Source organism: Lepisosteus oculatus, chromosome 10 (genome assembly GCF_040954835.1).
Source record: "Lepisosteus oculatus isolate fLepOcu1 chromosome 10, fLepOcu1.hap2, whole genome shotgun sequence".
Taxonomy (NCBI): Eukaryota; Metazoa; Chordata; class Actinopteri; order Semionotiformes; family Lepisosteidae; genus Lepisosteus; species Lepisosteus oculatus.
This window is the reverse complement of record NC_090705.1, coordinates 814825-831182: the sequence shown is the minus strand read 5'-3', so window position 1 is coordinate 831182 and position 16358 is coordinate 814825. Positions and strand designations below refer to the sequence as shown.

General features: G+C 50.2%; 1 protein-coding gene across 1 annotated transcript; it reads left to right on the top strand.

The window, feature by feature from the left end:
* The first annotated feature begins 3014 nt into the window (after positions 1-3014).
* nfe2l3 (nfe2 like bZIP transcription factor 3) lies at positions 3015-15292 on the top strand. The gene is made up of 4 exons (XM_015358092.2): positions 3015-4078; positions 8102-8248; positions 8982-9089; positions 11150-15292. Exons 1-4 carry the CDS (start codon positions 3632-3634, stop codon positions 12311-12313), a joined length of 1866 nt encoding a protein of 621 aa, XP_015213578.2. The 5' UTR covers positions 3015-3631; the 3' UTR covers positions 12314-15292.
* The last annotated feature ends 1066 nt before the right edge of the window (positions 15293-16358 follow it).

Below are 16358 nucleotides of genomic sequence, written 5' to 3'. Positions count from 1 at the left end.
CTGCACGCGTGGATTATTCTCGCACATTGTGGTGTAACGTTCACAGTGCACACGCAAGTGCAATTAATTATACATACCTCTCTCCCAACACTGTTCTCGAAGAAACTTTACCTGCCAGCTGTGCTGAAACTCCCAGCTCCTTTTAAATTCTTCCATTTTGACTTCTGCCGACGTGGAAATTCTGGGTTTCCAGACGACCCACTGTTTGATTGGTTAGTGCGGCACGGGGTCGAAGGTCAGATTGGCTTCTGCAGCTGTGCGCTCGGGAGCAGCAGCTGCACGCCGGCCGGTTCTCTGCACCGGAGCAGGAGGAGGCCGGACAGCTGTGCTGCCATCAGGCAGGATGACGTCTTCCGCACGCACGGGCGCTCAAGGTCTGACGGTGTTTCTGTCGTCCTCCCACGGGGGGGAATAAAACATAATCGCCAGAGTTAGAAAAATGCGCCACCTTGCATTTACACGTGTGATCTCCATGCAGTGTAAATCATATGCACGCTAACAAGTGCTAACAGCAACGCAGCGGGCAGAGGGGTTATTTTCTCCATTTCTACGAATGCGAAAGCTGGGTAAGCATGATGCCCAGGTGACGCTTCTCATAGCCTGACCTAGTGCAAGGTAATACACGCGGGTTAGCAAAGGCAAACAGCCAATCTGAAACGGGCGCCTCTGAGCTTGCTGAGGCTACGAGTGAAAAAAAAAACCCGAGGTGTTTATGTGACGCGTCATTTATGTCTTCTAGACAATCAGAGGAAGCGCTATTAGGACAGACGTGTATAAAGGTAGGCGGTGATGTGTACAATGCACCATTAAGACCTCACTTGAGATGCTGTGTCCAGAGAAGAGCAACTGGAGGGAAGGTCCTTCACTGACAGGCTGAGGGAGCTGACTCCTCTGTCCGCGTGTTCAGAGTGAGCCTCCTCTCACTCACGTCAGCCCTGAAACAGATTACAGGGCACGCACAGACAGGAGCTAGGATGGGCACAGCATTGGTGGGATACGGACGGTAGCGATTTAAACCAGTTTTAAATCTGAAGCACAGATCACGTCTATCCAAAGAGTGAGCAAAACAAAAGCTAGGAATCCGCATCCCAAATGGTTCAGAAGGACCCATTAGGGTCAATGTAAGGGAAAATAAAGCACTTCATAAAAAGATTAAAACCAACAGCATGCAGGTAAAGAAAAGGAGTACATCGGACTGTGAGCACGGGCTGCAAAGGAAATTAGAAAGAAAGGCCAAGAGAGAGCCAGAAAGGAATTTTGCAACGGAGGCTAAAACAAATACATTCTTTCTGTACATAAGCAGCTAAACATACTTCAATGTTAAAGTAAACTGTATCCAAGACAAAAATGGTAAACGTCTAGATGATTATGAGTCTCACCCAGGACAGCTCTTCCCACTGTCCCCAAGACAGGAGTCTCACCCCGGACTGATCCTCCTACAGACCAATGAGTCTGACTTCTGTTACATACAGGGTAATGGAAATGAATCAAAGAACTAAACTGGAGGTTGACCATCATGGTAATAACATCCTAAGGAGTTGTCCTCAGGGATTTAGAAGAGATAAGTCTTGCCTGTCCATCTGGTTAGAGTGCTTTAAACAAGCAACAACAGTCACGAAAACACACAGAGCACGTGATATAGTATATTTGCATTTTCAGAAGGTTTTTGGTCTACATAAAAGGCTAATTCTCAAATTACAGGCAGAAGACATTAAGGGGAATGTGTGCAATTGGATTGAGAATTGGATAATAAATAGGAGAAGTAAAGTACAGATGAGAGGCAAATGTTCAAATTGGGGCGAAATAATTAGAGGGGGACCAGGGACCTGTATTAGGACCACTGCTGGTTTGTATGAATGACCGAGACTATGGGAAAGTTATCAGTAATTATTACAGTTATATTTACATAATCTATCATTCCAAATTGGGAAATGCAGCGCTTGAAGAGGCTACTTACGAAAGACTTTGATGCTTATCTTGACACATCTCTTTCATCTTTCAGACAATTTGGGAAAAGAATAAAAAGGTAAACTGAATATTAGAAAATGTAGTTAAAAGTGTAGAATATGAATTAAGGGATGTCATGTAAAATCTGTGTAACACACTAACAGGGGCTCAGTTACAGTACTGTTAACAGTTTTGGTCACCCTGTTCCATAAAGATATTGCTGCTCTGGAATCAGCAACCAGGTGCATTCTGGGACATCAAGGGAAGTTCTACCCTGACAGGATGAAGGAACTGAAGCCCTTTTAGTTGTGAACAAGGAGGACTATGGGGAACCTCTTACAAATATTCAGAATCTTCAAAAACATTGACAAAGCCAACCTAGCGTGTTTCTTCAGAAACACAGACCAGAGGCCTCGAGTGGATACTGCAGTTAAAATGTGAATAGGGGGTTTAGGGGTTTAGGAGTCTGGAACAAGCTGCTCAGCCATGCAATTAAAGTCACGACAGGCTTTATTCAAGAAACAGATGGGCGAGATCCTTAGATCAATATCTACTAGCTACCAAACAAGCTAGCTGGGCTGAATGGCCTCCTCTCACTAGTAACCATTCGTACGTTTTTATGTTTTTTAGGCTTGAAAAGAGAAGATTGTGAGGGGTCCTGCTTCCAGTATTGAAAAATCAATAGACCCTAAGTCAGCCCTGTGGTTCTGTTTCACATGTACGTGGCTGTAGTTTCCACTGGTGTCCTGCAGTTCGTATTTCACTGTGGGTTCTGAAGAGGTCCAGTCTGTATCTGTACCAGTGTTTTCTGCATACAGTACCACTTTTTCTTGTTTCTTGGAGATCCGATTTGTTCACAGTATTCTGGATGGGGTGTTAAGTGCATTGTTCAGTCCAGTTGACCATTGCATACCTTGATTTATACAATTTTAACATTTTGTTTGATCTTTTTTCGTCGCTTCCCTCCTTTGTCTGAAAGATAAAAAAGAGGCGTCTACACAAGCGCATGGTCTGAAAACATAATGAGATACACAGACGTGCACGACATGTCCTGTGTGTCGATAGCGGCAGGAGAATACATAGTGCATGCCAAGACTCACACAGGCACATCGCCGCCGTTTGACAGTACCAGCAAACCGATACAGAAAGACCCGCACGGCCCCATGGAACCGGTAGTCCCAGCTCCAAATTGTCACGCCCGAAAGCCCTCACTTGTGCCATGGGGAGAACTACATCTCCCGTGATGCTTCGCCCGCCGTGTAGCCGGAAGACTGGCATGGGGCCGGTCTGCGGCGCTTACAGAGCTTTGCGCAAAGCCAGCCAGTCTCCTCCTCACGGGGCTGTGAGCGAGGGGGGTCCGCTTTCTGGGTTGAAGACCTTCATGTAAAGAGAAAGTAAAACTGCTAAGGGTACTGCAGGGCACGTTTTACCGGGTAACGTAACGTTTTGAGTGCTTTTCACTCTTTTACCGCCCCTTTAAGTTGCAATTGTGCGTTTCTGTGTTGAACCGGTTTGCAAACTGAAAGTGTCCTGCCGGCGCCGGCGCTGGCTTTGTCTGGCCGACAGCGTGCTCTTTTGTCTCAGCTCTTTGTTTCCGTTGAACTTCAAGCGCCTGACAGGTACCTTACAGCATCTTGTTGTCCGTTTCCTTTATTGTTGTGTGTGTATATATATATATTTTAAAATGCAATACGTCAAGAAATACTTCACGGAAGGACTGATCCAGTTTACGATTCTGTTGAGTTTGGTCGGAGTTCGGGTTGATGTCGACACCTACTTGAACGGCTACTTTTCACCGCTCCTGGAGACCGAAGAGGGGCCGAGCTCAGCCTATATCCAGACCCCTTTCCACAGCTCGAGGGACACCTGGGAGGGTCACAGCCTGCACCCCAAGTGCCCCGACTTGGAGCAGTACTTCACCGCCCGCCGCCTGCTGACCGAGGTCAGAGCCCTCGGCACGCCTCGCTTCCCCACGCAGCTGAGCGCATGGCTGGTGCACTCCGTGTCCCGGGACTCCGACAGCGGCGCCGCCGGCGCGGCTCCAGACCCGCAGTCCGGGGGCAGCGGCGGTCCGGACCGAGGGGACAGCGCCGGACCGCCCCCCAGCCCCGCCTGCGAGCTGGCTGAAGAGGTAAGCGTGTCTCAGGCGCTGACCGCAGCCGCTCTCCCGACAGCCAGCCTGCCTGCCGCGCTGTGCACCTGCTGCAGGCCGGGGTCGCGGGGTTCAGGGACGGTCGCGTTACCTCGTGTGGCCGGCCACGCTGCGGGTCAATGCGTGGAGCCGGATTTCGGCTGTAACGCCTGTGCGCTACTGTGGCTCTTACTGTGCTCGACTTTTTTTTTTTCTCAGCTAAAATTGTTTTTAAGGTGTGCCCTTCCTCGGGATACGGTAGTCATCATTTCTCCACAGTGTCCGGCGTGTGTTGTACAGGCATGTCTAGGTGTCTGTGTGGGCATATAATCTTCTACTCTTTAAGCGACATGCACACGCCGGTCTTTCATAACCGACTTCCTAAGAGCTGAAATGCTTTAGCCAGTCTCGGGGGAAAAGCTCCCACGCTGCCCCCCAGCTCTTGTGCCCAGAGTCTGGCCTGCCTTTCAGTGGAAATTCCGGAACATGGGAGCGAGTTTCGGTCAGGAAGCGCTGTGCCCGGCAGGGGAGGTGTATTGTTTTACTTAGAATCGTCCCAGTTTTTTTTAGCTTTGTCTAAATGTGTTTGCAAGTTTGTAACAAAGCCGTGTGAAGTTTTTCTGGCCTATCCAGGAACTCAAGACTTTTGTTCTGGATTGGATGACTGGGCCGGTCCTGTGTCTTCCAGTGCTCTGGGCTGGGGGCACAGAGACCACGAGAGAGGAAGATAAATAGCTGGCCGTGTATACTGCCGAACACCGTACCAGGAACAGACTTTGGTTATTCAAACCTTCACCAGTTTGAAACCAGTTTCAGAGGTGGCCCTACAGGGCAGGCAAGTTTAAGTCATTTTTTTCGTCAGTTTGAGGTAAATAAAACTCCAGAGGCTCCGTGTGGGGCGAGTGCTGCTATGTTAGGGTAAACTGTTTGTTTCTCACCCTGCGGCTCTGTGCACTTTAGTTAGGCTGAAGTAAAGAGCACCAGAACAGATCTCCATGCTGCAGTGATGCAGAGTGCTGGTTTCCTGATTGTGACTTCTTTGTTATAAAGAGAAGCTTTTAGCCAAATCCAGCGCTTTGTGTGCCTCTGGTGTCCCCGAGCAGCAGCAGCCCAGCCTGACCGCGATCCCCATTGTCAACACCCGCCACAGGCAGAGCTGCCACCCCGCTCAGCCGTTTCGGAGCCTGAAGCCAGCAAGGGCCTTGTTTTCATGGCCGCTAGCTGTTGCCTCAGTGTCCTCGTCGTCACATCTGTTCAGGAGAGCAGGGCAGGGGCTGGCAGCCTGGTGTCCAGTCTGTGTTCAGGAGAGCAGGGCAGGGGCTGGCAGCCTGGTGTCCAGTCTGTGTTCAGGAGAGTAGGGCAGGCTGGCAGCCTGGTGTCCAGTCTGTGTTCAGGAGAGTAGGGCAGGCAGGCTGGCAGCCTGGTGTCCAGTCTGTGTTCAGGAGAGTAGGGCAGGCTGGCAGCCTGGTGTCCAGTCTGTGTTCAGGAGAGTAGGGCAGGCTGGCAGCCTGGTGTCCAGTCTGTGTTCAGGAGAGTAGGGCAGGCAGGCAGGCAGCCTGGTGTCCAGGCTGTGTTCAGGAGAGTAGTGAAACATACAGCCTCCATATGAGCAGCTTTGGTAACTGGTGAGCTTGTGTGTTGTGTGCCTTTTTCTTAGTCCCTGACTGCCGAGAACAGGGACTCGTTTTTGGGTGGTTTGCGATGTCCTAATGTCCACCCTTGGGATCTCATCGTAGGGATGAAAACCCTTTGTCCTTTTACAGAGTACATTAAATGAAACTTTAACAGCTACAATTTGAGGCTTTTTTTATGCAACCACAAAGAATGAACATTACATAACCGTTGAGAGAAAATCTGTTTTTGTCCTGCTTTAGTGAATGTGTCTGGTTTCCTGTCTTTGGGTACAGGAATTGGCTGTGACTAATTATTGCTTAACAAGAAGCAGAGAGTAAAGCAGAACTTTGGGCCCCGACTTTCACTGCACTGCTATCTGGGCTGAAGTCAGGCCTCCTGCTGACAGGACAGGGACAGAGCAGCGCGCTCTCAGCCTGACTCCCAAACCAGTCGGAGTGTGTGACTGTAGAGGTTACAGTACTCCTGTTCATCAGGCACATCCTGACAGAAATGGCTCTGCAATAGAACTGTCAGGACAAGCCATATTATTGTCTGTTTGGAACCTGGGTGACTACAAGCCTTGTGAGGAAGAATGTTAAATACAAAGAAATAATTACTGACAGTCTGTTTCCATGCACAGGAGGAATAAACTAATGCAGTGCACGTATTCTCTCCTGGAAGATCTCAGTTTCTGTGGATCTCTGTATAATTAAAGTCTGAATTAAATATAGTTCAGGCTGCTGTGCTGTGCTGTGTTGTCTCAATACTGGCACCACGCAGGACAGCTATCTGCACATTGGAGCTGTGCTTTCATCTGAGCTTGGCTTGTGTTTTTCATTGGTTTTTAAAATGAGTAAATGAACTTCAAGGCAACTCTCATTATTAGACTGATGATTCAAGTCTGCTGGAGAACTGTTATCTTGATCTTTGCACAGGAGAGTGGGAAGAGTCTGCTGGATGGTGTCTCTTTCAGCCTGGTTGTCAGAATGGGGTCTCTGCTCGGATTCCAGACTCAGTGAGCTGAGAGATTCTGGGTCATTCCATATGAAATCAGGCACAGAAAGTCAATTTTTAACTTTATTCCATGCTGAAAAGAGAAGAAAGAAAACACAACATGACACCTGAAGAAGGTTCCACGGCTGAAACGTTGTTTTCTTTCTTCTCTTTTCAGCCTGGAATAAATCTATTACCTGTTCCTTTGCAGCCTACCCATGCTGACGCAGCTACCCACCAGTTTTAACTTTGTCTGTTTTGCGTTTTCTAAATATTTCTCTTTGTGTTTGCCTTTGGGAAAACTGGGAGTATGTCTGGAATAGGCCTGTGTGACACCCCATTCCTGGCAGCTCACCAAAGGTCTCCCCCTTTTTGACTCCCTGCCACACCTTTCTGTGGACATGACTCCCTTTCTAGTTTGGGGCCGGCAGTGTTGAGGGTTTTTGAAAGTGCAGCTAGTCCGGTCTTACCGTGTGCACAACAGTCAGATCTGCTACATGTGACAGGATGAGTGATTTCGTGGTGCTGACCCATTCTTGACACCAGGTACCTGCAGCATGAAGCCCGTTCCCAGGCCTCAGCAAGGGCTTGTGTGCTGTTCCTGCTGCGCTTGGCTGGAATCGATTCCTTGTGCCTGTGGTCTCTGGGGCAGTAATAGCGGTTGTTTGTGTCTGTGGGATTCTGCGAACGGTGCTGACTCAGGTGATCAGTCATGTGGGGTGATCGATGGGCTGTGCTGTAGAAACCAGAGGAACAGCTAGGAGCACAGCCCTCAGTCAGGGAGGAGCAGAGGAACAGAACCAGATGCCTCCTTTATTGATCATGTTCCTGCAGCTGCTCCTTGGGGTTTGAAAGCCATCGTTTGTCATTACCACTCCCACATGCACACTCTGGTGCGTACAGTGCACAGCTGTCCGACAGACGCTTTCAGGGTGCAGAAAATAACCCTGAAAGGATCGGTCCTACTGCCATGAAATTCAAAGGGCTTTATTGGCACAACCAGTGAGTTACAGTGTGGTCACAGCAGATACAATTAACACAACATTCACAGTACAAAACCTGTTGGACAGATAGAAGCAACACATAAAACATTACTGTGTGACAGGCTCACTGTCTGTTCCTCAGGCTGTGACAGATCACACCCTGTATTTTATTATTAGTATTATTATTATTATTATTATTATTATTATTATTATTATTATTATTATTATTATTATTGAGAGACAGGCTTGCTGCAGCTCTACTGCGTTTCCTCCCCTAGTAGGATTGCCTCAATCTGACTTGTCCTTTTGCCATCATCCCATCTGACTGCTTGGTCTGTGAAGGCAGGTCTGTGTTTTCCCCAGACAGGTGGTGGCTGAACGCCTTGGTGTTTGATCGCAGTCTAATTTCATGCTGGACTCTGGCTTCCCCCAGGATGGTGAGCTGCAGAGGCAGGATGCAGGCCAGAGCCCCGAGCCCGCGGCAGGAGAGGAGGGGGAGGCAGAGAAGCGCGCGGCTGCACCTGAACTCCAGGGGTCGCCACAGGAGGCGCTGGCGCACAGCTCCACGCTGGACAGAGAGGTACAGCAGGCTGGTGTCCTCCTCGGGGTCTGTAGGGCCTTCTGCCTCCCTTTTGGGAAGGGCCGACGCCAAGAGACGTCTCAGACACCTGATCTGTCCTCAGCCGCTCTTTCAGCTAGGGCGTTTGGAAGATGGAGGGCTGGGTCCTGCCTTGCCTCTGAGGGCACTGGCTCTTTCACAGTGAAGCACAGAGGAGAAGCGTCCAGACCCGGGAGGAGAGAGACCTCTGTTCTTGCCTTGGAGACAGAAAAGAGGGCTTGGACTCTCCTCCCTGTTCGGTCCCCATTGTGCCTTCACTTCATTCTCCCACAAGACTCGCTGTGACGGCACAATACTGCGAGAGCAAAATAAAGGCTCAAGAAGACGGGGGTAGCCTTTAGAGAGTTGTGCTTATCAAACCACTGCTGCTGTCACTTCTCTTGCTCCAGGATGGTAAACTGGGGGGAGATGGGGCTTGATGTTATGTAAGGGACCCAGTTAGGATGTTTTTCAGATGAGTCTTTCCAGTTACTTTGAGCTGATGTGCTGAGAGAGAGCAAACGGGATCTGCTGGCGTGTTGCTGCCCTTTACAAAATAATTCTCAAAAGAGCAGAGCCGTTTCGTAACATATTCCAGGAATCCCTAAAGCCAAAGGGAGACGCTAGGTGGAACGTTTATGAAGAACTATACATTCATGAAGGGAGTGAGACTCCAGATTTCAGTGGCCCTGTGTGCTGTGCTTGTGCGTTTCAGAACGTGCTCAGCAGCGCCTCCTCCCTCTCGGTGTTGGCACAGCAACCCCTGCTGGCGGCTGGCGTGGAGCACCCCTGGCGCGAGCTCCTGTCCTTGTCCAATCTGGAGGTGAGTCCGCACGTCCGCACGCACTGATCCACACGCATCCGCATCCACAGCGAGGGAGCCGATCCAGTGGTTTCCTTGTTTCACACGGGTGTGAAAGAAAGCCGCCGTTACTACCTGTATTCTGTGCCTGAGTCTGTCCTTGGTAACTAAGGGACCCAAGCGGACTGCGCCGTGTGAAAGGTACAGGTGGGGAGTCCAGGGTCGTGTCTCGGGTCGGTCCCGAGTCTCAGCCATCCCTGCTGCCCAGACGGCTCTGCGGATGAACACTGGTCAGGCGGGACGCTGGGGGCGTTGGGAGTATTTACTCGGGGATACCCAGCTCTGGAGCTTCCTGAGGGAGACTCTGTCGAACAGCAGTGTAAACATTCCGAAATCAGCCCAGTGAAGCTATAGATACATCTGGCTTTTCTGTGAGTCATGTATAAAATAAGGAAATAGCATTCTCTTAATTGTTCTGCATTAGGGATGTGTCAGAATATTCAAATATACAATTATTAGAATGATTAGTCAAGAGTTTGAATACTGTACTTGCTCATTTAAAACAAAATGAGGAAGGTGTGAACACCGGCTTTGTTTTACCACCAGAGTGATGAGTTCTCACAGAAAATACAGAGTGGGAATGCTTAGAGAAAATAAGGGAGAGTCCTTAAAACCACACAAACTAATTACAAAACATCAAGCCTGATGAACCTTAAACTTCTTGATTATCTGTCTGCTGTTTTACACTTAGCAAGTGCACTGATATATTATGGACAGGCAGGAAATGGGTGAATTCCTTGTGTGGACTGAAGTCTGATCAATAGGCTGTCTTCTGTGAAAGTCACAGGCTGGTAATGTGTGGCTACTGTTGCAATTGAAATCAAGGAAGCAATACAGGCCATATATGTGACTCCTGCTTTGCACCGGGTGTAGGATACTGTCCTGTGGGACTCGTGCCCCAGTGTCTGTTTGCTGGTCTAGGACATCTGGTCCTAGATGTCTCAGTTTATCCCTCCCTGCTGGTCCCACAGATGTTCACTGGGGTTGAAGTGGGCGAGTACAGTTTCCATGGTGTAGCTGCCACCTTCCCTCATGAACCCGGCTGTCACAGGTGCAGCCTGAGCCTGTGTTGTGCTGCTGGGCTGTTGATCCTGCAGGCAGGCAGCCTGTGAGTCCCGGGACCTGAGCAGTGTAGCTGTGCAGCCAGGCTGCCCTCGGTCATACAGGCGGAGCGCTGTGGAGGCTGGAGTAGCACACCTGGTGTCCCGTCTGTGTTCAGGAGACTAGGGCAGGCAGGCAGCCTGGCGTCCAGTCTTTGTTCAGGAGACTAGGGCGGGAGGGCAGCCTGGCGTCCAGTCTGTGTTCAGGAGACTAGGGCAGGAGGGCGGGCAGCCCGGCGTCCAGTCTGCTCTTCGCGAGGGGCCTGGGCTCATGGCCTTTCAGATTGTTCCATTCAAAAACTTCTGTCGATGAGGGGCAGCCTTTCCTGTGTGGGATGTGACTGCCTGTCAGCACCCGGAGGATGAGCAGTGATGTGCAGATATAATTTATCCTGCAGAGGGCATGAAGCTGCTGTTCTCTTGAATAGCAGAGCGTACTGGCTCCTCTGGGTTTGTGTTTTTTTATTTTCCACCAGGCTAGATCACCTGATTACCTGTGAACAATCTGCTCTCTAACTAATAGCTTAGGGGTTATTCAACGTCCAGTCTTAACTGTATTGTGGCCAGTCCTGAATAATCAATCATCAATATACAAAATCTACATTGTTTTTGATAACATACGTGCAGAAATAGTGGTTTCTTTTATTGCTCAGTGTATTATAAAGAAAACATTAAAAATGTTTTAGAATTGTTGCTTAAGGTGCAAGTGCAGTGTTAATTAATTTAAAATACAGGCCTAGTCTGCATTTTAACTGTTTTATTTCTGTATTGTTTCTATCTGTACATCCAATATATTGTACTATTAGAATATTGATCATGTGCTAATGTGTTCAACTTTTTAGTGAAAGGATTTGCAAAAACAGCCGAGTCTGTACCAGACACGAACACGGTCTATATAAACATTCTGTTGTGGGGTTTCAGGACATGGAAATCGAAGACCCACAGCAGATCCCTGATGCCATCAGCCGGAACGTCAGTCTTCATGATGCCATGCTGTCCGGAGACCGAGACGGCCGCGCCAGCTGGACGGGGCCGGGGGGGTCCCTGGAGCAGGCCCACGCCACACACCCCGCCCTGCTGGGGGCGCTCAACCTGACCGCGGAGCTCTTCCCGCTGGTGGAGAACAGCAGCAGAGACGGGGCGGCCCTGAGCTCTCTGTCCGGGTTTCTCGACGAGGCGGTGTTTGAGCAGATCAATTTGATGGGTCTGGGCCTGGACGGCCTGGACAGCCTGGACAGCCGGATCCTGGAGGAGCTGGACTCGGACTCCGGGCTGTCCCTGGACTCCAGCTTCCGCAGCCCCGGCTCCCCCAGCGCCTCCGAGGCGTCCTCGCTGTCCCACTGCGAGGACGAGGGGGCCGTGGGCTACAGCACCGACTCCGACTCGCTGTCCGGGGACGCTGCCGCGGGGGCCTCCTGGAGCCTCAAAGAGCGTCGCCCCCAGGGGACGGGGCGCTCACCTGCGCAGCTGGCCCAGGGCGTCCTGCACGACCACACGTACTCTTCTCCGCCGCCCCAGCGCGGGTCCGGCCCGCGGGGGCAGCAGGCGGGGCGCGGGCCCCTCGGGGCGGTCAAGAAGGAAGGCGGCGAGGAGGACGAGCTGAGCCGGGACGAGAGGAGGGCCCGGGCGCTGGACCTCCCGCTGTCCGTGCAGGACATCGTGAACATGCCCGTGGAGGAGTTCCTGGAGCTGCTGTCCGGCTTCCAGCTGAGCGACGCCCAGGTGGCGCTGATTCGGGACATCCGGCGCCGGGGCAAGAACAAGGTGGCGGCGCAGAACTGCCGGCGCCGCAAGCTGGACGCCATCGCCGGGCTGGAGGGCGAGGTGGAGCGGCTCCGGCGGCACCGGGACCGGCTGCTGCGCGACCGGGCCCAGCACAGCAAGTCGCTGGGCTGCCTGAAGCAGCGGCTGGGCCAGCTGTACCGGGACGTGTTCCGCCGCCTGCGGGACGAGCAGGGCAGGCCCGTCAGCCCCGGCCGCTACGCCCTGCAGTGCCACAGCGACGGCAGCGTGCTGCTGGTGCCCCACCGGCCCGGCGCGCAGCGGCGCAGGCCCGACCGGGCCAGGAAGGACAAGCAGCACTGACCGCGCGGCGCCCGGACCGGTCAGCGATCCCCCTCGCGGTCAGAGGGGCCGGCCCAGAGGCGGGGGGCGCTTTGAAGAAGGCCGAGACGCTCTTGCTCTTCTGGAGAAGTGAAACCGGGGCTTTTTAAGTTGAGAGGGGAATAATAAATGTAGCTTTAACACTGGAAACACGGTAGAAATGTACAGTGGACGAGTCCACCGGTCTGAGGACAGTGTCCAAATGCAGACCCTTGGTTTGCCGCTTTAGTGAGTAGCGGCGCGTGGAGGCAGACGCCCGGCTGACCTGGGAAAGTCACTGGTTTCCAATCCTCCCACAGTGCAGCTCATTTGCCCCACAGGTTCCCGCACGTGTTTAACAGTCTGGGAGCGCAGAGTACACGTGCCGCTCACCTGCGGCACAGGCCACACCAGTGATTTCCCACTAGTTCAGGCCGGCAGCTGACCGTCTCACCCTGCGGCATTATTCATTGACACCGTTTTCCAGCAGGGCTCTTTTTCACTACTGGAAGTTAAAAGAGGCACACCTGAAGAGGCTGAAACATTCTCTTTTGCTTTCTGTATGGAATTAACCTGTCACCTGTTCCTTTGCAGACTGCGCATGCTGATCCAGCTGCCTACTGTACTACATTCTCACTACTCCCCTTTACTCCTCATCAGGAACTCAAAGACAGTACTGGCTGCAGACATGCGTGTCATGTAGCATTTTAATACTCAAATGGGCTAATGGCTTCAGCACATAATTTCAGGTTGACATTTCTATGTGTGTAGAACACATCACAGTCTTTGAGAGCGGTTGTTTGATGGAACATGTTTCCCTGTCCTTGCTCACAGGAATATTTCCTCCATTTTGCACGAGGTTGAGTCTGCTCTCTCCCTCGGACACAAGCGAGTAAGGAGTTTGCACTGACTGCACTGTGGGGGTGTTGCAGAGATCCTCATCCTCCGTTTCAGTCATCAGACTGAAATCATTGGATGCCTTCGAAATGAACTGGATTTGAAATCGGCAGTTTTCCCGGGTGTACGATCAGGCAGTACAGGCAGGGTGACCACTGTGCTCCCTGTGTTCGGCAAGATCTCCACCTGTACTGCAGCTAGTCTGCAGGTGAGCGTTGGCCATGTGTCTCCAGGCGAACGGGGGGGTACCACAGCAGATCGTCACTCAGACCTCTGTGACCTCACGGTTCTGACATGCCTTACTGGTTTAGTTAATAGCTTGACTTGACTCGTCGGCTTTTGATTCTTTTCTGTTACTCGGGGTTATTCAATTTACTGAAAGTCTGTAAATTCCAAGTGCGATTATACAACATTAGACATTACAAACTTCCAACAAATGCCTTCACTGAGCTGATTAATGCTTGATTAATGTAAACTTCAGCTCGTGGGAGTGGAGAGTAACTGAACACCGTTAAAAACAGTTCAAACTTTTTTTTAAGTGGCCTTAATGTTCTGGGAGGCTTCTTTCAAAGAGCGCTTTGTGGATCAAACAGCTGCATTTTCTATATGCACTATATTTTACAATGTTTGTATTATGTATTACAGTTTTGAAAATGGTTATTTTTTCTTTTATGACTTTCGATACAGTACTTTGTAAAGAATCAGATGGGATCACACAGAAAGGTTAAAAACTTACCAAAAGGGGCCAGACGGACCTCGTTTGTAACCTTTCTTATGTTCTTCTGAAATATGAAAAGCACAAAACCAGTTATTTTCCTTGCGGGTTTGCCGAGACAGTGGTGGTCTGCACTGATAATGGATCAGCTTTGATGAGTGTTTACTTGTCTGGAATATTTGCACTAGGGTTTCTGTGACTGCAAACTGGGATAAATGCCAGGCTGATTCTTGGAGAGAACACGTTTTCTGAGAAACGGGTGCAAGTACCTGGCACTGTATCTTTACCGCTGTTCTTATGGCATCAGAAATGACAAAGACATGGCATACTGAAGGCGTTCCGACCTCCCTGCGAGTGTATTTGTGTCGTGCAGAGGGCTCGGGGCTCATGTCACCCCCTTGAACCCTGGACGGTGTCGACTGTCCCGCGGTGACCCGGTGTTCTGGCGCCGTGCAGCTGGCTGCTGTGCAGCGGGTGGCACTGGTTCTGCTCTGGTCCACGAGCCACTGTGACAGAATCCCAGCAGGTACAGAGCCCAGTTGCAGTCATGGAGTTTTGAAAATAAGTTTTTTTTTCTGTTCTCCTCTTTTCCGCTCTAGTTTGATTTCGGAGCCTTTCAGGTGTCTTCCTGCCCGCCCTCGCCTGCTTCCCAGTGAGGTGAGCACGCCCAGGGCGGCGCCTTCCTCTCTCGCTGTTCCACTGCCATCGCGGTGCCAGCCCAGGTCAGCCAGCTGACCCTGGTGCCCAACTTCACAAAGACACGGGCCTTTCAGGTTTTATGTTGAAGGCTGTATCCAGGCCCTTGCTGTGCATAATAATCACACAGGTCGTCCTTCTGTGCTGCAGGCCCTGGATAGTCTGTATAACTGAAGATCAGATCTACAAAACTGATGAGATAATGCCATTATACCACCTAGACCTACAACACCATCTAGGAAATGAAACCAATCTGCTTCAGATGCAGGGCTGAGAATAAGCTTTTGGCAGGCGAGACACCAGGGCAGCCAAGCTGTGGGGATGGGAGTGGGCAGTGACCCCTGTCAGTCCACATGCTGCCCCTCTGCTCTGTTGGCTCCGCTCTGTGTGGGGATGCAAACTGCAGGAGAAGCACTTCCTGAAATGCTTGGGTTCCAGTTGGGTTCAATTGCACCATGAACAATATTTTTTTATTTTTGTTGTTGTTTCTTAGCATAGTTTTTTTTTCTGTTTAATTTATGCTATTTGATTTAAATTATCTTTTTTTATGGACTTTGGATTAAAAATACTACTTACCTGGTGCTTTCTGACTTGATGTTGTGTTTTTAATGAATCTGGTGGCCTATACTGTAGATGCACTGCAGAAAAATAAAAACTGAAACAAACCAACTGTTTACCCTGAGTCTTTCAGTCATTTCAAACTTCCTTTTCACTGCAGTGTTTTTCTATTTACATAATTAAAAGGCTCGTGGCTTTTTTTGTGTCGATACCTCAGAAGCAGGAAACATGAGGCACAGAAATGTCTTCAGGCAGTCTGGTACAGATCAGCTCTGAGAGCTGGAAACAGCAGAGGCATCTTCACTACGTCTGGTACAGATCTGGCTGTAGTTCCTGCCCTTACAGCTCTTTATTCTCAGGTCATGCTCTGGGTGAATGCACCAGATTTGATTTTCTTGCCAGACTCCTCTTGTTCTCCGTCTTTGTTTTCCATGACGTCCGCTCTGTTGGCTGCCCTGTCCTCGGACTCCGCTCCGCCTGTTTCCCAAGATCCTGGGATGGGCGCGGCTGAGAATGATCCTGTGTCCAGCCTGCATCCCCAGACTCCAGCTATGAGGTCCACAGCTACAGCCTACAACTTTCTAATGTCAACAACTCTCATTACAGGGAGGTCCAGATGAAGTACCTGTTTGATATATGCCTAATAGATGCATGAATCACAGGAGCAGCATATAGGTCAGGCTAAACCCTTGACACTATTTTCACCATTCCTGAAGGTGGGAGTGTTACATTTACACAATGTTTTGGAAGAGCTGATCTAGAAACTGGTAAAACCCCACAGGAATGCAGGCAGACCATGCAGACAGGAGCCAGAAAGCTCTAACACTCTGGAGCTGTGAGACAGCTCTGCCTTGTGTGCAATAAACTCTCTAATAAATGAAAACAACAAAGATAAGTTTTATATATTTTATCTTACGGCCTGTGTGTCCTCAGTGATATCAACAATGAAGACAAAATTCCAGTACAATTTTAACTATTACAGAAAGTTTGCCGCCCCAGTGCAACAGTTGGAAACGGGCTTAACAGCAATCAGGTGCCTATTGAATAAAGAGCATCTGGAAACCAAAGAACGGTGTGAAAGAAGCATAGTGTGGATTAGCAGCAGTGCATGTACTGTTACCTTTTCTCTTGTTTAAAAAAAATCTGCAAACGTGAAATAATTTGATGGCCACGCCTCTTGCG